Raw genomic sequence first — 24,295 nt, forward strand, 5'->3', positions numbered from 1 at the left:
ATGTATGAATTTTTGCTCGTTTTTTTTTTTTTCTTTCTAACTGTTGTATGGTTTTCAGATATTGGCGCCTCATCGCATAATTGGACTCTGTCCGTCCCTATGCCCCTTTAGCTTTGCTCTATGGGGTGTGGTTGCGTGTCGCGACCAATTTAGAAGCTTCTATGTGACTATTTTAGGCCGGACACGAGTCCACCATTGTTATGTTCCTATGCAACATTTCACATGCCTTTGTACTATTATTGGCAACTTTATGCTTTCTTTGTATTGTCTCACTGATGTGAAATTTTTTCAATAAACCTTTTGTAAAAGAAACTGAAAAACGTATTAGTGACTTGGAAGCCTCAGTTAACCCCTTATTGCCTAAACTCAATACTGCGGGGGGGGGGTAAAATAGCTACCCTAGAGGACAAGGTAGATGACCTTGAGAACCGCCTCAGACGAAACAACCTGAAGCTGGTTGGCTTTCCTAAGCGGGTGGAGGGGTCTGACCCAGTGGCTTTTTTGGAAAGTTGGCTGGAGCAGGAGTTTGGCCGTGAAATACTGTCCCCTTGCTTTGTGATAGAACGGGCACACAGAGTCCCGGGCAGACCTCTCCCTGCAGGTAATCCGACACGCACCATGGTTATCAGGTTGCTGAACTACAGGGACAGAGGCGCTATTTTGCGTGCGGCCAGAACAAAAGACAGTTTGAAGATTAACAATGCTACAGTGTCACTGTATCCAGATTATTCGGTGGCTGTCCACAAACAAAGGGCACAATTCCAGTCTGTTAAACAAAAGTTGCGAGAACATGCTGTGCAGTATTCTATAATATTTCCGGCTACCCTTCGTATTGTCCATCGAGAGAAAGTTATTTTCTTCCAGTCACCCAAGAATGTCATCGCATGGTGGGAGTCCCTACCCCAACCCCCTCGTGACCCTGCCTGAAGGATGTTGGCCCGGACGGTCGACGTCCTTGCTTTCTTTTGCCCCCCATCTCTCCCCATTTTTATCTCCACCTCTGGTCTGAGCGGTGGGTCTACGTTGCTCTTGTTTAAACATAATGGGATCGACCATGTTTATTTTTGTTGCGCGACAAACTTACTCCCCCATTTTTTGGCTGAGTATTTGGGAGCTGCTCTAGGAGAACGATGTTGAGCCACTCAGTGGTGAAGTTGACTTGTTACAGTTAACCACATGGATATCAGGCCATGCGCCCCATGCATGGCCCTAGTTTTGGGTACAAGCCCGCTCCATTTCCGTGGGAGCAGGGCAGGGTTGTTGCTGCTGATTGGCAGCTCTTTATTTTTTGTCTATAGTCTGGTAGCGGTATGTGATGCAGTTGGATGGATGTGTGTGTGTGTGTGTCACTTTGTCCCACTGGAGGTGCTGTGACTCTGGCTGATTGGCGGGGGACTGTCCTGGGGCTCCCAGACAGGCTGCGCCCAAATTTTTCCGCTTATGTGATGACACCGACCCCCCCATGGCTGAGGTAAACATTTGCTCATGGAATGTGCGAGGGCTGAATTCTAAATTTAAACGTGCATTGGTGTTTGAGCAGATCAAACGATTACACCCGCATGTTCTCTGCCTACAAGAGACTCATCTGGTGGGCTCAAAAATCCTTGCATTAAAAGTGTGTTGGGTGGCTCATTTAGTAAATGGTGTGAGGCGTATGGATATGTAGATATTTGGCGTTGGAAGTTCCCGGGGGAAAAGATATTCTCCTGTCAATCTAAAACCTACGGTTCTCTATCTAGGCTGGACTATGCACTGGCCATCAGGGACCTTCTGTCGGTTGTCAGGGCAATTAAATACGTTTCACAAACAGTGTTGGATCACTTGCTACTCCAGGTTACCCTTACCCTGGGACACAGTCCTTCGTTTCGGGTGTGGAAACTTAGTCCCTTGTGGATATCCACGCCGGGGATACAGGAGGCCATCCCGTCGGATATGGCAGATTATTGGTCCACTAACATTGACACAACAGCAGCAGGCCCCGCGTGGGACGCCTTTAAGGCGGTTTTGCGTGGGTCGTACATATAACGCACTAAGCACCATAGACTGGCCGGGAGGGCCAAACAAACGGAACTTGAGCAATCCCTAGAGAAGGCTAGACGTAGGCACACACTAAACCTGACAGAGACTACCCGTGGAGAGCTGACTAATGCCCATAAGATGTTGCAGTTACATCTTGTAGACACGACTAAAGTACAACAACTACACCTGACGGCAAAACTACACGAACACGGGGGGAAGAACGGGAGACTGCTAGCCTTTCTTGCCCATACGGAATATTTGGATAGTTCCATCTCTGCTATACAGTTGGCTGATGGCTCCACTACCGAGGATCCTGTAGCTATTAATCAGGAATTTGCTTCATACTACAGTAGATTATATGACGATCCGGCACCCCCCTCGGAGGCTACTTTTAGGGGTTTCTTCTCATCATTGGTATTCCCTGGACTGAAGGACACTCAGGGACCTCTTAGAACAGAATTACTCTTGAAGAGGTGGAAACAGGCATAGGTCCCCTACCGCCCTCGAAGGCTGCGGGCCTGGATGGTATCCCTTCGGCGTGGTATCAGACCTACACTGAATTGATAGCTCCTAAACTACTCTGCACTTACTGTGCATCCTTGAACCAGAGATCTCTTCCTGATTCAATGAACAAAGCTCCGATTGTGGTTTTACCCAAGCCCAAGGAAAAAATAAACTGTTATGCGAGTCCTACCGTCCCATTTCCCTCCTGAACAACGACGCAAAAATATTGGCCAAGATACTAGCTCTTCGCTTGCAAAAAGTTATACTTACCTTGATATCGCCAGATCAGGCTGGTTTTATGCCTGGACGTAGCACGTTTGATAATATACACAGATTATATCTACATATCCATAGAGCATGCAGGGACAAAATTGGTAGCCTGGTGTTAACCTTTGAAGTGTTAAAAGCTTTTGATACGGTGTGTTGGTCATTCCTGTGGGAGACTATGGCTAACATGGGATTTGGCCCACAATTTACAAACTGGGTTCGCCTGCTGTATGCTAAACCGAGTGCAAGGGTGCGAACCAATAGAGATGTCTCTTCACCATTCCGGTTGCATAGGGGGACTAGGCAGGGGTGTCCGCTGTCTCCGCTCCTGTTCGCCATCACCATTGAGCCTTTGGCCCTGGCGGCATCCGACTCGGGATGCTGGAGGAGAAGATATCTTTGTATGCATGCGATGCCTTGATTTATTTATATGGTATGGAAGGCTCCTTCAGTGGCCTTATGCAGGTGGTGGAAGAGTTTGGGGATGTGTCTGGTCTCAGGGTTGGTTGGGATAAGTCGATAGCTTTTCCCATTGGCCCTCACAGTTCCTATGATTATTTGAAAACTTCTAAGCTTCAGACGTCTCAATCATTTAAGTACCTGGGCATTCAGATTCATAACGAGCTCCCCAAATATGAAGACTTAAATATTGCCCCATTACAAAACAGATGGTTGACAAACTACAAACATGGGCAACCCTCCCTCTCAACTTAATAGGACGTATCAACGTCTTCAAAAGGATCTTCCTCCCTAAATTTTTATACTGCTTTAGAGCTGCTCCGGTTTATCTCCCTACGAAGTTATTTATGAAAATAGAGTCTATTGTGTCCTCCTTTATCTGGCAAAATTCCCATCCGCGGATAGCCAAGACATCTTTACAGTCTCCCAAATTGAAAGGAGGCCTGGCCCACCCAAGTTTATACAATTACTTCATTGCCTCCCAACTTACCTATGTATATGAATGGCTGCATTCCAACCATCAGACCCCTTCCGCCACTCTCATGTCAATCCTACATGCACCGTTTGACACAGTCAATGATGTATTGCATAGGGCACTACATTCTAGGTGCTCTAGGTTTTCCCCTATGGGAGTGGGTTTACTAGCTTGGAGAGGGGGAAAAACTGCTTTCAATCACCACCCCTGACAGGTCACCGCGAACCCCACTATGGGACAATCCTAGTCTGCCAGAATTATGTGGGCATCCAGACTCCCAATGGTGGACCCGGCGGCATATATTGCGCTTGTCCCATATAATTAAGGGAAACGTATTTGAGTCCTTTGAAAATTTACGGGGTAATTTTACAATAGATCATACATTTTTCTATAAATACCTACTCCCTAGAATGAGTCTGAGAGCTGAGGCTCTGTGTCCCAGATGTACATTTGATAAGGCTGATTTATATCATATGTTCTGGAGCTGTCCTAGACTGGAATCGTATTGGAAGGACCTGTTTCAATTTTTTGAGGAACATCTTGCTTTCCCGGTGCCCCAAACCCCAGAGGTGGGGCTGCTGGGTATACTGAATGACTTTATCTACAAGGCATCAGCTCGGACTTTACTACATACCATTTTATTTTATGCACGGTTTTTGGATGTGAAAAAGTCCCACATATGTGGTATCGCCATACTCAGGAGGAGTAGCAGAATGTATTTTGAGGTGTAATTGGAAGTATACTCATGCTGTGTGTGAGAAAAACTTATGACAATTTTGTGTAAAGAAAAAAATATATATTTTTTTTTACTTTTCCCAAGAATTGTGGGGGGAAAAAAAATGACAACTTAAAAAAAAAAAAACTCACCATGCCTCTCTTACTAAATATCTCAGAATGTCTACTTTCCAAAAAGTAAGTAATTTGGGGGGAATTTGTTCTGTCCTGACATTTCAGGGCCTCAAGAAATTAGATATGCCCTCAGTACATCAGGTGTGATCAATTTTTTATGATTTGCACTATAGCTTGTCTCTATAACTTTCACACGGACTACATAATATTCACCAATTTGGGTTATTGTTACCAAAGATATGTAGTAGTATAATTTGTGGCCCAAACTTATGAACAAAAATTACTAATGTGCAAAATTTTATAACAGAAACTGTTTGAAAATTTTTGCTTTTTTTTTTTTTACTTCTATCACAAAAAATAAGAAGCCCAGTGGTGATTAAATACCACCAAAAGAAAGTTCTGTTTGTGTGAATAAAAAAAATAAACATTTTCTTTGGGTATAGTGCTGCATAACTGAGTAATTATTCAAAATGTGAGTGCTGAAAGCTATAAAATTGGTTTGGGCATGTTTCCCTTTTTATTTTTATTTTTTTATTTTTACACAATATTTTTTGTATTATTTTTTGTTACATACGGTAACCAGAGCAGTGCAGTGTTACCAAACTGATCAGGATTTCTTACTTTTTCTTTTAACACTTTGATTGTGTATAACAGTGATTAACCACTTCAGGCCCGGAAGGATTTACCCCCTTCCTGACGGGCCATTTTTTGCGATACGGCACTGCGTCATGCGACGCTGTATGCAAACAAAATTGATGACTTATTTTCCACACAAATAGAGATTTCTTTTTGGTGGTATTTGATCATATCTGCGGTTTTTATTTTTTGTGCTATAAACAAAAAAAAAAGCGACAATTTAGAAAAAATATATGTTTTACTTTTTGCTATAATAAAGATCCCACTTTTTTTCTTTTTTTTTTTTTCTTTTTTTTTAATGATTTTTTTCCTCAGTTTAGGTCGACCTGTATTCTACATATTTTTGGTTAAAAAAAGAAATAATAATATTGATAAATAGGTTATTGATTTATGGCATTTTTTTTTACCAGTAATGACGATGATCTGCAATTTTTAAATTGGGACTGCGACATTCAGATCGAACACTTGACACCATTGACATTTATACAGTGATCAGTGCTACAAATAGCCACTGATTACTGTATATATGTCACTGGCAGGAAAGGGGTTAACACTAGGGGCGATCAAGGGGTTAAATGTGTTCCCTCAGTGTGTATTCTAACTGTGGGGGGGATGGGACTAACTGTGGGGGGAATGGGACTGACTGGGGGGGGGATAGACCAATCGGTGTCCCTATATACAAGGAACACAGAATCTGTCTCCTATCCCCTGACAGAATGTGGATTTGTGTGTTTACACACACAGTTCCCCGTTCCTGATGTCAGGAGCAATCGCGGATGGCCATGCGCATCGGCTCCTTGGTGGCACAGCGCGCGCTCGCCCCCCTATATTTTACAGCTACAGCGATTAGCACAGGGGAGCCATTCTGCCGCCAAACGGTCGGCATGTGGTTAGCTGTTATAAGCAATCCTTTTTATGCATAGCATCCATTCATAGCCCTTAAGTACTGTTGGGACAGCTGGGATTGGTCACAGCTATTACATGTTACAGTGCATGATAGATTGACTGCCTGTACCATGTGATTACTGTGGCCAATCACAGACCACACAATAGTACATCATTGGCTATGAATGAAAGCCATTCATGGTGTACAACTGTCAAGTGATTGGTCACGATGCTGGAGCTGGTTCGGTACACCAATCTGTCATCCGCTTTGTCTGATGCATACCGTGGGTGACGACTGTAAGAGTGCGTAGGAGGTGAGCAACTGGGGGGGGGGGGGGGGGGGGGAGTCATATGATGTCCTCCAGGATCCAAGGAGCACCCACCAAGCAGTCATATTACAATAGGCTAGGCGGGAAGCGGTTAAAGTGATATTAAACCCATTGCTTTGTTTGCTTTATCTCATGTTTATATAGTATTAGATCTGAATGCATGTCTCATAGTTTTTGGCTCCATAAGACGCACTCTCCCCACCCCATCCCAAACAAAAATAAAAAAACACAGGGGGAAACGTCTGTGTGATTTATAGAGCGAATACTGACCAGCAGAGTCGTGATAGGGGGATCGTTTCGGCGTCAGAACGCCTGTGGATCTCTCTGCCCCAGCTAAATCCTGTTTCTCCCCTGCTAGAGGTAGCGAAACAAAAAGGTATTGTTCTTTAATTAGCCCCCACAGGATCAGCTTTCACATGTAAATCATGTGGGAAATGTTATGTAAATGAGGACGGTCGCCGCAATTCATATGCAAATGACACCTTCTCCTCTGCATGATGCCCACCTAGAAGATGTGAATAGCATGGGGGCATGTAGAGGTAATCAAAGAGGGGGGGGGGGTTTGAGGTGCAGAGGTGAGCAGAGGTGTGCGGAGGTGAATGGGAAGGAGGGGTTGGAGTGCAGAGGTTAGTAGAGGAAGGGTTTGGGAAACAGAGCTTAGCAGATGAGTTAGAGGCAGAAAAGAATGCAGAGATTAGTAGAGAGACGGGGGGGGGGGGGTTGCTATAAATACACCTGTTACATCTCTGGTCACTGTAAATGTTTCAAATACATTGGTGGCTGATGTCAATACTCCTGTCATGTTGAGGTCAGTGTAAATGTTCCAGTTAGTTACATTTGGGATCAGTGTAGGGTGCCCCCTTACATTGGTTGTCAGTGTAGGATTATTATTTTGTTATATTTTATTAAATATTTTAGTAAACCATTTGGTTCCGAATATTTTTTCATATTTTCCTCCTCTAAAACCTAGGTGTGTGTCTTATGGAGCATAAAATAGGGTACCTTTTTAATGGCTTGTCATGCGACTTTGTTCCACTAGCTCCACACCATAGTGTGAGGTCGCTGGGTGGAGATCGCTAGAAACCTCTACAGGTTAAAGGACCGCATAAATAGCTGCAGATGGACACCGGTGGCAAGAAAAGCGCCCTGAGGCGATTCAGTTCGTATAGGTAGCGCTATACAAGTAATTCATGCATTCATTCACCTCAGATGCAAACTGCAATTTCTTTCCTGTGTTCTCACACAGTGAGCCATGATCGATATGGGATTTCTCTCCCTAGTTTACTGGTCTCATGTTTCACAGAAAGCTTTAGGGATGGTTCATGGATTGCCTTTGCCAGCAGAGCTGCTGGTAAAAGCTATTTGTGAAACGTTGCTAAAGCCTGCGCTTTGTGTGAAACATGAGACCGTTAAACTAGAGAGAGGAATCCCCCATCGATCATGACTCCTAATAGTACCATCGGCAGTCCTAACTTTGGAGCCGTCCATCAGCTGTCAAATATCAGATGGGGCAGCTTGAACAGAGGACAGTGAAGGGACTGAAAAAGGGGAGATTATGGAGTATGGGCAGGATGTGGACAACACAACTGTCACAGAATTGGTTGCCATTTTGTTGACAGTGAAAGAGGAAAAGGGGAGGAGATTAGAGAAGGCAGGGTCAAGTATCTAATATATAAGATAGGGAAGGAAAAAAAGATGCATCAGTATAGATAAAGAACACCGTTAAAAATTCAAATACAAAAAGAGAAACGTTTTGGGTTTAAATGGCACCAACTCCTCTTCTTGCTTTCACCAAAAAATAAATCACCTATTCAGTGGTAAGATTGAGACCACTTCATAAATGATGAAACTGGTGTGCAGACTTGAAATTCATGGCAGGAGAGGCATAAGAAACTGTTACTGTATATGGAGCATACCACTCAAAGATCCAACCGCTCCAAAACTCAGAGATTTTCCATCCATTATACTGGCATCACATTCTACTTCTCCCAGGAGATTCAAGTTCGATCCCATTCCTGCATTTGTAAACGGAGAGTCCTATATAGAGGGGGAAAAAAAAGGTAGTTAGTTCTGACAATAATAACAACATTTGGAAAAGTTTTACCAAGTAAGCCCTTTAAAATACAAGGCCTGAGTGATACCAGGTATGGACTATGCCAAGATTGGGAGAGCTCAGCAGTCAGCAGATGCATAATGTCTGAACTAATAGCTATAGGAGTTCTTATACACAATAAGACCCCTTTCACACCACACCGCCCATTGTGTTGGCGGTAAAACACTGCTATTTTTAGCAGCGTTTTACCGCTGGATTTGCGGCGCATTTCGGCCGCTAGCGGGGCGCTTTTACCCCCCGCTAGCGGCTGCAAAAGGGTTAAAACCGCCGGCAATACGCTGCAATAGCGGCGTTTTGCCGGCGGTGATACAGCGCTGCCCCATTGATTTTAATGGGGAGCAGCGGTGGAGGAGCGGTAAACACACCGATCCTTCACCGCTCCAAAGAAGCTGCTGGCAGGACTTTTTTCTGACGTCCTGCCAGCGCACCGCTGTAGTGTGAAAGCCCTCGGGGCTTTCACACTACACATAATGGTGCAGCTTCTTTAGGGCGGATTGCAGGCGCTATTTCTAACGCTATAGCGCCTGCAAAACGCCCTGGTGTGAAAGGGGTGTAAGAATATCATTCTTTTCACAGGAAAACGGCCAGCACTCAGAAGTATACAAAATTAAAGTTACGCTTACCGGTAACGTCTTTTCCAGTAGTCTTTCAGGACAGCCACAATGAGAGAACCTGGCTCCTCCCCTCCCCAGTTAATACTGTGCCAGCCCATAAATTTCCACTTCCCCCTGTCAGACTTCCTTTTTTTTCTAAGAGTACTTCCGGCCAGCTGGGGAGACACAAGAACACATTAATAACATACCATCACATATTACTACCGTGCCTGCGTTGAGGTTTTCCAAGACCCCCCATAAATTCGGATGGGCAACTAGTGCTGTCCTGAAAGCCTACTGGAAAAGAAGTTACTGGTAATCGTAACTTGAATTTTCCCTCTCCGTCTTTCAGGACAGCAGCAATGAGAGGATAGACAAGAACTTACCACTTAGGATGGGACTATGGCTTGCAAAACCTTTCGCCCAAAGGCTTGCTCATTTGCCGACACCAGGTCCCCCCTGTAATTCTTTACAAAAAGGTGTTGAAACTGGACTACAGTGCTGCTTTGCAAATTTGTTCTGGCATCGTTCCAGCCCTTTCCACTTGAGAAGCCGCCATAGCCCTAGTAGGGTGCTTTTTTACCAACAGGAACTTTTTACTGCCAGCGTATAGGCATGGCCAATGGTTACCCTGAACCATCAGCGTATCAGCATTTCTGAAAAACCCTTTGTTCTTAATAACCCTTCCTCAGAAGCCAGGCCAGTAGGTTCCATCGGCATACCTGGGGACAAAGGACCAGGCCTTGTGAAAGGAGATCCTCTCGGAGTGGTAGTAACCACAGAGATTCTACTGCTGACGAACTGTTTGAGAACCGAAAACTAGGACCTTCTGTGCCAATGTGGTGCCACCAAGATCAGAGAGGTGTTCTCCGTTTGAAATTCTCTCAGCACTGCCAGTAGCAAGACCGGTGGCGGGAAGGCAGAGAATTTTTTTGAAATGGCAGCTGTGTTAGCACATCCACCCCTAGTGCGTCTTCCCACCTGTTTAAGGAGAAGAAAAAGGTTTTTTTTGCGCTGTCCCTTGATGCGAAGAGGTCCCCCACTGGGGGACCCCCATCTTTTGGATACGAGATTGAAAACTTCCTGGTTGAGGACGTAATCACCCTCTCTCAGCCGATTTCTGCTGAGAAAGCCCACCACCACATGCTTTTCCCTTTAAAAAAAAAACACCGATAGGGAGATTGTGTTGGCCTCGGCCCAACTCAGGACTTCTGTTGCTAGGGTCAACAGGATTCAACTCCTAGTGCCTCCTTGCTCGTTTACATATGTAACTACCGAGGAGTTGTCTGAGCGCACTTGCATGTGGTGGCCCTGTAGTCCCCTCCTGAAGGACCGGAGTGCCAATCCAACGGCTTTTAGTTACTTCCAATTGGATGACCTTTGAGGTCCTCGTCCCTCCAGGTGTCCTGTGCCAGTAGGGTTTTTAAGTGTGCGCCCCAGCCTTTGCCGCTTGCGTCCATGGTTACCACCCTGGAGACCAGGATGAGCCACAGACAACCCTGCGACAGGTTTACCACTTTCCTCCACCAGAGGGATCTTTTTACCTGAGGTGGAATGTATACTAAGGTGTCTAATGACTCCTGGCTGTGGTCTCATGTTTTTAGGACAAAGGGTTAGAGGGGACGAAAATGTAGCCCTGCCCACTAAACTGCTGGAATGGTTGATGTTAGTAGACCCAGACTTGACATTACTGCCCTTAGAGACCTGTGGGTTGTTTTGAAGAGAGGCCATTGCCTTGTCCAATTTATGTAATTTTTCTGCCGGCAGAAAATCCCTCAACCGAGTAGAGTCTAGCAGGTATCCTAGGCAGGTAATGCGCTGAGATTGAATCAAGCTGGACTTTTCCAGGTTCAGCAGCCACCCCAGACCTGTTCGGATTTTCTTTCGTCAGTCCAGATTTCTGGTTAACTGTTCTGGAGATGCTGTGAAGAGGAGCAGGTCATCCAGATATGCTATTATTGAGACTCCTTTGAGTCGCAGAAAAGTCATGGCTTCTGCCATGACCTCTGTGAAGATTCGGGGTAATGAGGATAGGCCAAAATGGAAGCTCTTGAAACTGTAGATGGATTGTTTCTCCTATGTTTACCGCTAAACAACAGATAGGGACGTGGAGGTGGGCATCCTTGAGATCTAGCAACACCATGTAGAAATTCTGGTGTAGCAAGGCTCTCACCGTAAAACTCGATTCCATACAGAACCTCTTGTAGGATACAGACTTGTTCAGGGGTTCTTGGTTTAGGATCAGTCTGTATTTTCTGAGGGGTTTTGCACAACAAATATGTGTGAGTAAAAACTCCCACCTCCCTCCCCCTTTGGAACGCTGCATATTCCGTTTTGTTCCTCCAATTCTTTTAACGTCCCCAGTAGGGTCTCGGCCTTCTATGCACACCTAAGAAGGTGTTTGACGAGGAGTACGCTCTCCTTACGATCCCCAATCTTCCTCCCATAGTGTTTGGAACTTCCCCGGCTTTTTTGGGCCTGTTCAGGATAATGAAAGTTTACTTTTCCCCCTCAGGCTTGCCCCCCCCCCCCCCCCCTCGTTTCTGTGGACAAAACCCTTTCTTTGTCTGAACTGGGGGTTTGCGCGTAACCGGGAAGGATGTCTTTGTCTGCTGTGCGGTCTAGCACAACTTCTAGGCCGGGGCCGAAAAAGAAATCTGCCGTCAATGGGATCCCACCAGAGGACCATGTTTTTAGCCAGAGGGCTCTTCTGGCCAAGTTGGCTAGAGCCACAGTTCTGGTAGACATGCGGACAGACTGAGGACGCATTCGCTATGTTACCACTCCTCACAAAATAGTAGGAAAAGATGACAATATAGTTTCCTTGGCGGTTCCCACTTCAATATGAGCCTGAATTTGGGAAAGCCAATGCACCAGGTTACGGGCCACCACTGTGACAGCCATTTCTGGTTTCAGATTTCCTATGATTGATTCCCTGGTTTTCTTTAGAAGGGAATCCATTCTCTTATCCATAGTATCTGCTCAAGCTCCCATATCCTCAAAAGCCAGATCTGTATGTCTGGAGACCTGGGATGAGGCAGTGTCCAGTTTGGGGTTTTTATTCCAGATGGACGATGGATCTTCTGAAAAACGGGAACCTTCTTTTCAAAGATCTAGAGAAAAAGGGGTCTGTTCAAGATCCTGCCACTCCTTTACTCTTTCTACCAGGACATTGTGGACTGGGAAAACCTTTTTTCTGTTCCCCCATGCCCCTGTACATCTTGTCGTGGAGTGTCAGGGGTTTCTTGTCTGCCTGAATTCCAAGGGTGGTATAAATTGCCCCCAAGAGGTCCGCCAGCTCTTCCAGGGAAAGCTTATATTTTGAGGGTTTCCTGGACTCCCCGTCCTGGTCCAGAGGTTGCACTATGCGGCTCTTCCCTAGACTCCTCCCTGGAGGCTCGGTAGCTTCCTCTGCCATGGCGGTCGGTTGGGAAGATGTAGAGCCCTGTGCTTGTGGAGGGAATGTAATTTGGGGTGCAGATGAGGGATTATTAGGAAGCTGAAACCCTTCATACAAACATTTAAAAGACTGAAAGATGGAGGAAAGTGCTTTCACTGAAGCCGCTAACCCCGATTCCTGCTCTGATGCCCTCTCTCTGACTAAAGAATCTATACAGTCTTTGCATAATACTTTTGTCCAAGATTCCACTAGGGCAGTGATCGCAAACCTTGGCACCCCAGATTTTTTGGAACTACATTTTCCATGATGCGCCACTACACTGCAGAGTGCCACAGCATCATGGGAAATGTAGTTCCAAAACATCTGGGGTGCCAAGGTTTTCCATTACTGCACTAGGGAATCCCTACAAGTGATGATCTTGATTTTTCAGTAGCTTTCTGAAATACATGCAAGAAAAATATAAATAACATCACCTTTCCCCCTTGCATACAGGTTACAGTCCTGGGAGTGTTACCTTGAAAAAAGGTAAGGACCTGGGCCTCCCCCCACTGACCACCTAGAGGGACTGGAACCCACCACCCCCGCTACCAGGAAGCATCTGTGGAGAGGGGGAAATCATAGATAAAAAAGGACCCCATCCCAAGGTACTGTTACCTTTGGATGGCTGGAGCTAGCATCGCTGTGCGCTGTCAGCGCTGTCCGCTTCAGACATTGCTGCGCTGGTGGTTGCTGCTGTGGAGTCTCACACTGCCTGTGCCACATTCCCGACTCCTCTCCAGATTGCGCCCGGCCCACTATCAGCCCTGCAATCCAGGACTGGAAGTTGCGGGTCAAAAGGGAAACATCCACCCTCCGTCACTCGACCTGCCTGGTTCTAAATCCCTGTACAGGGAGAGTGGAGCTGTCTCCCTGCTGCATTCCTGTGGATGCGATGGTGGGCCCCCGGATCTTCCGCCTGCACTCGGGGAAAAAGGGGTGGCAAACAGTATGGTCAGGTATGTACCTCACCACATCCCTGGGAGTGCCCCTGGCCTCCCGTACAGGGCTTTACAAGCCACAGTCTCCCTGTCTGGCCAGGTTCCAAAACAGTCTCCCTTCCGGAGGAAACACAAGTAACTGAAGTCTGGCAGGGGGAAGTGGAAATTTATGGGCTGTCGTAGTGTTTCCTAGGAAGGGGATGAGCCAAGGTCTCTCATTGTGGCTGTCCTGAAAGACGGGAAGGGAAAAAAAAAAGGCTTCATCTATGCCACATTAGTGTTCATACGTGTCACAACCATGCCACATCAGTGCTCATCCTAACAGTACTCCCTGCATGTTGGGCCTCTGTATGTGGCCAGGCTATGTAAATGTCTGACACATTTGGTATCAACGATACTCAAGAGTAGCAGAAAGTATATCTTATGCATCATACCACTTTGTGTAAAAATAAATTGTATATCTCGATCTCTATCTATATATATTATTACACATACATACAGTGGCATCACTAGGGTTGGTGTCACCCCCCCCTCCCCCAACTATAGTCCCCCCTCAGTACAGACCCCCCTCCACAAACTACAGACCCCCCCCCCTTTCAGTATAGGCCCCCCACTAAGCACAGATCCCCCTCCCTCAGTACAGACCCACCTCACCAAGTAGAGACCCCCTCCAGTGTAGACCCGCCCACTAAGTACAGACCCCCCCCTCCCGCAGGATAGATCCCGCCTCAGTGCAGACTCCCCTCCATCAGAGCAGATCCCTCTCAGTGCAGACCACCCCCCCCCCCAATCAGTGCAGATCCCCCTCAGTGCAGACCACTCCCCCTCCATCAGTAGTTTCTATTAAATTTTTTTGTAAATAAGTACATTTTCTTCTTCAATGACAGGCACTGATATGGCTGCACTGACGGGCACGGATATGGTGGCACTGATAGGCGGCACCGATGGGTGGCATTGCTGGGCATCACTGATTTTTTTTTTTGTTTCCATAATGCCGTCAGTCAGTGCCCACTTATGGACACTGATTGGGCATATGTTGGCACATGTAAATGGCCATGGGGGGGATGTACCTGGCTATCCACGTTATGTGCTTCCCTGGTGGCTGTACTGATAAACAATCCCCCACCCTATTAGGAGAGCCACCGATCGGCTCTCCTCTACTCGTGTCTGTCAGACGCGAGTGAGGAAAAGACGTTCAACGGCTCTTCCTGTTTACATCGTGATCAGCCTTCATTGGCCATGGCGGAGGCTCTTTACCGAGGCTAGTGTAGCGGTGTGTCAGACTGACACACTGCACCACCGATCGCCACGATGAGCGCCTATTATATCGTTTTGGTAAATCTAAAGGAAACTTGTACAACAAAATTGTATAATGTACGGACGACTTAGTGTTTCAAGAATTGAGATAGGCCAATCAGGTGCGATTAATTTTTAGCGGTTGGCACCATAGCTTGTAGACTAAACTTTCACAAAGACCAAATAATATACACTGACTTTGGTAATTTGTACCAAGAATATGTAGCAGTATAAATTTTGAGCAAAATATATGAAGAAAAATTACTAATTTGCTAAATTTTATAACAGAAACTGAGAAAAATTCAACTTATTTTTTTTTTTTTTTTTTTTTTTACAAAATTCTCAGACTCCCCACCCCCCACCGCTCTAATCGGGCCTCCCGCCCCACTGGGAAAACCGATCAACGATCCGGCTCTTCCGGTGGCTAGTGACAGACTGGAAAGAAGCCAGAAATGGCTTTGTTCCAGTCTCCTGAACGTAAACATGGGAGCGATGTCACGTCGTCACTTCCTGTTGACTTGGCTGCCAATTGCGCGGGTTTTAAAAAAAATATATACACAGTATTCGCAATCGCTGAAAATGGCGATCTGAATACTTTGGAGTGCAAAGGAGGGATTGGGGGTCTTTTAGACCTGTCACCACCTATTACTGTCACAAGGGACGTTTACATTCCTTGTTCCAGCAATAAAAGTGATCAAAAATGTTTTTTTTTTAAAACATAAAATTTAAAATCATATAAAAAAATAAAAAAAAATATAAGAAAAAAAAAAAAAAAAATGTTTAAAGCGCCCGGTCCCGGCGAGCTCGCACAGCAAAGAAAACAAATACAGAATACGCCCGCATATGTAAACAGTGTTCAAATTACACATGTGAGGTATCGCCGCGATCGTCAGAGTGAGAGCAATAATTCTAGCACTAGACCTCCTCTAACTCTAACCTGGTAACCGTAAAAAAAAATTAAAGCGTCGCCTATGGAGATTTTTTTAATGTACCATAGTTTGCTGCCATTCCACGAGCGCGTGCAATTATAAAAGTGTGACATGTTTGGCATCTATTTACTCTGCGTAACATCATCTTTCACAGTATACAAAAAAATTGTGCTAACTTTACTGTTTAATTTTTTTTTTTTAATTCATGAAAGTTTCCCTTTTCCCAAAAGGTTGTGTTTAAAACACCGCTGCACAAATACTGTGCGACATAAAATTTTGCAACAATCGCCATTTTATTCTCTAGATTCTCTGAGAATATATATATGATATAATATGTATTATTATGTTTGGGGGCTCCAAGTAATTTTCTAGCAAAAAATACGGATTTTTACTTGTAAACACGATTCTCAGCCTCAGGGGGACAGGTGTAGCATAAACTGATCCAAAAAAAAAAAGAAAAAAAAAAGCAGCCCAACTTCTCTTTTAATAAGGAGACATAGAGGGAAGCTGAGTGCATGGATACCTCTGTACTAAAATATTTTTCTTAAAGCCTTGTATCCTGAATGGTTTGCTCTTTTGCTATATTAAAGTGCTTGTAAACCTCAGACATGAAATGAACAAAGCATATCCCTCTATAGTATGTGTCTTAATTGAAGAGTACTAAATGTAATTTCTGTCTGTTGCTGCGTTCCACTACTATTAGCATGAATCATTTCTGACAAGTTTTCCTGACATCAAGAGAAAAAAGGTGACAGGGGAGGGATCTCCAGCCGATTGACAACTTCAGCTCTGTTCCTGTGTGCGGTGTGCAAGGGAGTGTGTCAGCTCTCAGAACTCTTCTCACTGAGCTCTGCAGAGTGCAACTTCGGCTCTCTGCCTCAATTTTCTGACATCTCAGACAATCTGTACAAAATTTGTGGACTTTCAATGGCTGTAGAGAAGAGAAGGCGGCAGATAAACATGTACAACTTATGCAGCAGAATGTTTCATCACCTGAGGTCAGTCACTTTAAAGTGGTTGTGAACCCTTACATATACCCTGTAAAGCGGAGTTCCGCCTGGGAAAAAAATAAAATATAAAAAAGTCAGCAGCTACAGATACTGTAGCTACTGAAATTTAATATAAGGACACTTACCTGTACAAGAGAGCCTGGGATGTCAGCACTCGAAGCCGACCCGTCCCTCAGCTCCGGATGCAGGTTTCCCTACTAAGGGAAACAGGAAGTTAAGCCTTGAAGCCTTTCCTACTGCACATGCGAGAGTTGCGCTGTGTGTTCTGAATGGTCCTTGCTGTCTTCTGGGGCCTGTGTGTCTCCCAGAAGGCAGTGGGGTAGGAGGGGGTCAGACATTGGGTAGTGGGAGCAGATACCTGGATTTGACAGGTATCCGCTCTCCCCTCCCCCCCAAAAGTGGCACTGGGGGGGGGGGGGGGTGGAATCCATCAAGCGTAAGTTCCATTTCTGTGTGGAACTCCGCTTTAAGCACCTTTATACACAGTTTTGCAGCAACAGTTGTTTTACGTTCACACCTACCTCCAACTCCACAAGAGCTGCTGTAACAGCATCTGTCGCAAGATCACCGGCTTGTAACTTTTCAATTGCCTGCACATAAAAACAGTTAATAAGAATTATTTTTTGTATTAAAAAAAAAAAAAAAAAAAAACATACACGGTGTTAAAAGATAACTTCAGAGATGTCACTCTGAAACAATTGTTTGTTGCTGTAATTTGAGGGACAAATTCCAACTAAAATAGATCCTTGAAATTTGGGTGAGACACAGTGAATTAAATGCTGCATCACCTTCACCTACCAACTGCAGGATGTCTCCTAAATGTGTCTTCCCCCTCCCCTTCCTACAAGGCCACCAACCTTATCAGAGAGCATTACATTTCTGGCTCTCAAATCCTTTTGTAGTCATACAAGGTTCTGTGGTTCCGGTGTCCTATCACATCCCATCCCATCGGATAGCGTCTGCTGTGTATTGCAAAAATAGCCGAAGATGAACGGCGCCTGCACCGTGAGACCAGGTTCTAGCCCCACCATCCAAGTGGACATAGAGTTAAAATAAAAAAAGAGCCATGCCTGAAGCGTGGCAAGCGAAGTGAGCCCACGAGGGGCCCTCTAATATGTGCAGCCCTATGTCCACTTGGATGGTGGGGCTAGCACCTTGACTCACGGCGCAGGCGCCATTTATCTTCGGAGATTTTATGAACCTCCTTCTGCTCCGTGCTGCGCCTGCGCAGTACGGGGCGGACACTTTTAGATGGCCAGACGCTATATGTCAGAACACCGGCGATGGGAAATTACCTCCTCCTATTTTCTATGGTGTCCATTACCCACTTCCATATCTCACTTCATTCTGTTTCAATTCAGAGACATACACTCAGCGCCCATTTTATTAGGCCACTTGTTAGTACCGGGTTGGACCCCTTTTGTCCTCAGAACTGCCTTATTCTTCATGGCATAGATTCAACAAGGTTTTGGAAACATTCCTCAGAGATTTTTGGTCCATATTGACATGATAGCATCACACAGTTGCTGCAGATTTGTTGGCTGCACATCCATGATGAGAATCTCCCGTTCCACAGCATACTAAAAGTGTTCTATTGGATTGAGATCTGGTGACTGTGGAGGCCACTGGAGTACGGTGACCTCATTGTCATGTTCAAGAAACAGTGGTGAGATGATTTGAGCTTTGTGACATGGTGCATTATCCTTCTGGAAGGAGCCATCAGAAGATGGGTATGCTGTAGTCATAAAGGGATGGACATGGCCGGCAACAATACTCAGGTAGGCCATGGTGTTTAAACGATGCTCAATTGGTACTAACGGGACCAAAGTATGCCAAGAAAATATCCCCCACACCATTACATCACCACCAGTCTGAACCATTGATTTAAGGCAAGGTGGATCCATGCTTTCAAGTTTATGCCAAATTCTGACCCTACCATCTGAATGTCGCAGCTGAAGTCGAGATTCATCAGACCAGGCCAAGATTTTCCAATCTTCTATTGTCCAATTTTGGTGAGCCTGTGCAAATTGTAGCCTCAGTTTCCTGTTCTTAGCTGACAAGAGTGGCACCCAGTGTGGTCTTCTGCTGCTGTAGCCCATCTGCTTCAAGGTTCGATATGTAAAGCTTTCAGAGATGATATTCTGCACACCTTGGTTGTAACGAGTGATTATTTGGGTTACTGTTGCCTATCATCTCAAACCAGTCTGCCCATTCTCCTCTGACCTCAACAAGGCATTTTCCTCCACAAAACTGCCACTCACTGGATATTTTCTCTTTTTCCCACCATTCTCTGTAAACCCCAGAGATGGTCATGTGTGAAAATCCCAGTAGATTAATACAGCAATTTTTGAAATACTCAGACCACCCTGTCTGGCACCAACAACCAAGCAACGTTCAAAGTCACTTAAAATCCCCTTTCTTCCCCATTCTGATGCTCGGTTCGAACTTCAGAAAGTCATCTTCACCACGTCTAGATGCCTAAAATGCATTGAGTTGCTGCCATCTGATTGGCTGATTAGAAATTTGTGTGACCAAGCAATTGAACAGGTGTACCTAATAAAGAGGCCGGTGAGTGTATTCTGCCTATATATATTTTCTTAAGGTAGCCAATTATATAATTCACTGCAGTCAAAACCAGGTACGCGCTGTGGCAGTGGGGGGGGGGGGGGGGTAGTATACAAACAAGGTGAAGTTCTGCTCACTTTATTAATGATGTGGCTACAGCAAAACATGGCAAAACAGCCCCCTTGCACATTTATAAAGACTAGCAGGAAATATTGCCTTAACAGGGATGTCCAGACTAGTATATAAAAAAAAAAAAAAAAAAAAAAAAAAAAAAAAATGTCCCCTGTTCCACATAAATACTCTTTTGAAACTGCCCCCCCCCCCCCCCCCCCCACACCGTGCCATAAGAGTCTCCTTATTTGCCAAAACACACTGTCTCCAGAAACAAGGCAAACATCCCGATTCTGCACCAATCCGGCAGACTCAGTCATTTCCCCTGAAATTGTATTTTCTACCATGTGTCTTAGGTATTCAGTACCAGGCTAGAGATGATTTTTTCTGCGGAGCCAAGTTAGGCAGTACAGACTAATGAAAACACAATTCATGTAATGAAGAGACAAAGAATGTGGCTCTCTTAATCTGGCCACTGCAATGAATGCCTAATTCCTTTCTGAGATGGAACTGCATACTTTTCTAGTGTGTCATATATTGGCAAGTTTGCGAAATTTGAATTACAAAAACTAAGTGAATTACACACACGTACGGAAAAAAAAAAATGCATTCTTTTTTACACACGACAACCTTATTTCCTTTGCTGCCATGTGTGAAAGCCAAAAAAACAGGCGAAAACAATGTAACAGCAGAAACAAAAATATAGTCTATTGCTACAAATAAAAACCATTTGGACCACCAAGGTTGGTTGATCTGAACTCTTTAACCTTTCTCGGAACCTCTTAACAACCCAGTCATCATGTAAAAGGGCAGAACGTTTCTAATACTGAGAACAAACAGCCAGCGCTCTGAAATATATTCTAAAAAGGAGAAGCGTATGTCTCTGTAGCAACCAATGCAATCCTGCCTTTCATGTTAATGGGTTGGCTAGAAAATGGCACGATGGAAATGTCTTAAACAGTTACTAAGAAAAAAAAAAAGCTAATTTGGTTAAAACAGCACAGACATTTCTTATGTCAGCTTACAGACCAGACAAGTTAAAAAAAGAAACCAAAAAAAAAATATATATATATATATATATATATATATATATATATATATATATATATATATATATATATTTATTTTTTTAATTAACACCACTTGTCAATACTTCTATTTGAATAAAACAAAGAAGATAAAAACTATTTGGGTTTCATTACACTTTTTAGTACATTTTCCTTATGTAATGTGAATCTGTCTATTTTAAATAAAATAAAAAAAGAAGAACGAAAGCCTATTTTTTTTTTATGTTTACCCTTGACCAATTTAGCACCAGACAATTAACTGCTCCCAAAAACGTCCAGAAACACATTATAAAGAGGTTGTATACCCACAAAAATGTTTAAACCTCTAAGGCAAAAGGCATAATGAGCTAGTATGCAGCGCACACTAGCTCATTATGAAATACTTACCTTAGAACGAGGTGTCGGCAGCTGTTCCCGGTCCATGCCGAGGGAGCCGACATTTCCCCTTGCCGTGTCTTCCGGGTTCGCGGCTCCGGCGCTGCAAGTGGTCACTCCCAAACATGCACGCGGGAGACTTCTTTCCGACGTTAGCGACTCCATGCAAAGTGAATATGTCCTAAACTGTACAGGTTTAGGAGACATTCATTTTACCTACAGGTAAGCCTCATTATAGGCTTGCCTGTAGGTAAAAAAAAAAAAAAAAAAGAGGGTATACAACCACTTTAAGCCGGTTTCCTCTGCACTGCTTCTCCTGTCAGTTTACCTACTTAGGGGAAGGTAGGGTCCAATTTAATCCTGCACGTAGCTTTACTAAAACAGCAGAAGTCATCTGGAAAGAAAAAAAAACAAACAGAAAGGCTTCTTTCCATTCTTTCCACACAGGGGTCACTCTGTCATTCCTGATGTTTTATTGAGCCCAGGAGGGACAGGTGCAGCATCCAGCCCATGCAGGCTATAGCTGGATGGGGCTAAATGCTGTTATCAAGTGGTACTCGCATGCAGGCTATAGCTGGATGGGGCTAAATGCTGTTATCAAGTGGTACTCGCATGTATTTCTATGTACATTCAGGGATGAAAGTCCAGAACACAGGTCTGCCGATACCACTCGATACAGCAGTTAACCCCGTCCAGTGGCAGCCTGCCATAGACTTTAATAAGCTGCCTGCAGTGGGGCTGGATGCTGGACCTGTCCCTTCTGGGCACACTAAAACGTCAGGAAGGACAGACTGATCCTCAAAATCCCTCCAAAAGGGTTTTATGCCTCCCAGATCTCTTTTACCTGTGTTAAGATGTTCCTACTTTAAAGCAGAATACATGGATTTAGCTGCATTTTAAAGCGTCTAATTGGATCCTGGACGCACAGAATTCTAAATGCAGCTAAACTAACAGCACCTGAAGGCAGGTGAATGTATATTGTGAATGGTACCGTAGAAAAATCACATACACGTTTAGAAATGTCCTCTAAGCACATATACATTTATGTTTGTCAGTGTGAATGAGGCCTAGGTGAGGGAAAGGGAGTTTCTTGCATATATTGGGGGGAAATCATACCTTTTTACATGCTCGTTTACAGACATGCTTGTATTCCTTCGCTTTTGATTCTGAATGATAGCCAGCACCTAAAACAAATATAACATGTTAAAGATCCAGTATCATAAAATGTATGTTCCTTACTGGTATAAGCAAAAACATAAAAACCCTGAAAATTATGTTCAGCTGTATTTTATATTGCTTTTTTTCAGAGGTAAAGTTTTTAGGTGAGCGTCTTATTGCATAGTTACAGTCCAGCTTGTGCCATACCTGCGGGGTCCCTGTGAAGGCTGCAAATCATTGCATTAGGAGCCACTACTAAAAGTGACTGTCACAATCTTCCAGGTCCCATAAAGGTGAAGAGGCAGGGCAATAAACTTCAAAATCCCCACCAAGTCCAGTCAGAGAATGCCTTGCACTCTGTAAATGGTGTCCATACCGAGCAAGCAACCACCTATGTTCACCAAGCAGCAGGGCAGCTAATTGCTACAGGACCCAGAAGAGCGCAGAAATCACAGCAATAGCAACACCTACTACAGTGTTTTCCAGCTTCCACAGAGATCTCACAGGTATGCCGCCGGGTGAAATCTTACACTGGTTCAGGATGGAACAAAGCAACTATGAACAAAAATTGAATACTCAAAGCTAAGGTTTAAAATTAAAATTTTAGGACTTAATATTACTTAAAACTGCCAAAGCATTAGGTTTATGAAAGCAGAGGTCCTCTATGCAATTAAATGGTAGCAATTTTTTATGTCACACAATATTAACACCATGGTTCATCATATATTTCTGTAAAAAAAAAAAAGCAAAACACTCAGAAAATTAATTTTGTACACAGGTTTAATATAATACCCAATTTGTAGTAAAATAAAAGAAGACAATGCGAGATTGGGTCAAGTAAACCGATAATAATATACCAAAAACGTAAAAATTACACACAGGTAATGGAAACAGGAAATGGTGAAGAACAATGGTACAGTTCATTCATTTAGAGTTAACAGTGTCAGAGGGCCTTAGAATTATTTCTCTCACTTTTTTTTGGTGCCGCTCACAATGTAGAAGTGTTCAGGCTCCCTGAATCATTTCTACTATAGCTACTTTGAAATCATGCTGCTTCAAGTGAAGTAGCAGGATTTCAATGTCACGATCGGTGTGACCGGGGGTCAATCTAGATTTTACAAAGCAAAAATAATGTATAAATCTGCACATCTTACTTTAAAGTGTTTGCATAACCAAATCATCATTTTTCAGCTTTAGAGAGAATAGCGAAGGGTTAATGCCCCAGGTGCATTTTTTTTGCTGCATGTGTCCCACTGGAGATATTTTTTTCTTCAATTTCTGTGCCAGACACGCAAAAAGGAAGTGAGAGGAAATCTCACAAAAAGTGAGGGAGAATGCCCCTTAGTCGTTTCCAAAAGAGGTGAATCCATTGGAAGATCACCTCTCCATCTATGGCAACAACTTTCAAATTTCAGAATTCACATCACTTTCTCTCTCGCTGACAGTGGCGAATCTCACCAAGCAGCGACAAAAAAAAAAAAAAAAAAAAAGTTTTCCATTCTTCTCTACTCCAAAAAAATAATTTTTTTTTTAAAAATACGTAAAATAAAAATACACAGATGATACTAGGAAGTGTTAATATCTGTTCTACCCTACCTGCATGCACCAAGACGAAGCCAACTCTTTTTCCCTTTTGCGTTTTACTGGCGTCTGCATCTTTGGTTGATTCAGTCTCTTTCCTACTTGAAACCTGAGATGATTTAGAAGGTGAGGTTTCTGATGAATTTACTGCCTTTTCCATGGTGTTACCCCAGATTTATCATTTCTGTCTTAGGAAAGAGCACCCCGATAACCATAATTTAGAGGAATTCCTGGAAAAGAAATATAGTGTGTTGTAATATGCAAACAAATCTAAAACAGACTTCTATTATGAAAGCCAGGGAAGGATTCCCTTTCATAGTGCAAATGAGCATACACAACAGATATACTAAAGAGCAGTCTCTATTGCTGCAATAACTTTCCATAAATCAGTATAATCAAAAAGGAGTTCATATTATGGGTTAATGAAATCAGGGCATTTATGTGTAAATATGACATCAGAGAGATACCGTAAACATTAGTACAAATGCAATTCACACAGCATTAAGAACTCCTATGAATGCAAAAACATGCATTCCACAACACCATGGGATTTTAAAGGGACCAAAAAAAAGCTTAAAATGAATGAATGAAATTAAAAGCATTTTATATAAAAAGAAAAAAAAATCATATTCATATATTTTTCTGTCTTTATTATTGAAAACCAGGGGCCCCAGGTGACAGATTTCAGGCCCGGTGA

General features: G+C 43.9%; 1 protein-coding gene across 2 annotated transcripts in view; it reads right to left on the reverse strand.

The window, feature by feature from the left end:
* TASP1 (taspase 1) overlaps nucleotides 1-24,295 on the reverse strand; it is a 377,732-nt gene that overhangs the window by 309,853 nt on the left and 43,584 nt on the right. For both annotated transcript variants that reach the window (XM_077485912.1, XM_077485913.1), the window contains 4 exons: nucleotides 23,614-23,828; nucleotides 21,976-22,043; nucleotides 17,263-17,331; nucleotides 8,340-8,460 (listed from right to left, as the gene is read on the reverse strand). In XM_077485912.1, the coding sequence (XP_077342038.1) occupies nucleotides 8,340-8,460; nucleotides 17,263-17,331; nucleotides 21,976-22,043; nucleotides 23,614-23,758 (403 nt within the window). In that variant the 5' untranslated portion in view covers nucleotides 23,759-23,828. The remainder of the gene's footprint in view (nucleotides 1-8,339; nucleotides 8,461-17,262; nucleotides 17,332-21,975; nucleotides 22,044-23,613; nucleotides 23,829-24,295) is intronic.

Source organism: Lithobates pipiens, unplaced genomic scaffold (assembly GCF_037356315.1).
Source record: "Lithobates pipiens isolate NorthernLeopardFrog02 unplaced genomic scaffold, aLitPip1_a1.2 Scaffold_18, whole genome shotgun sequence".
Taxonomy (NCBI): Eukaryota; Metazoa; Chordata; class Amphibia; order Anura; family Ranidae; genus Lithobates; species Lithobates pipiens.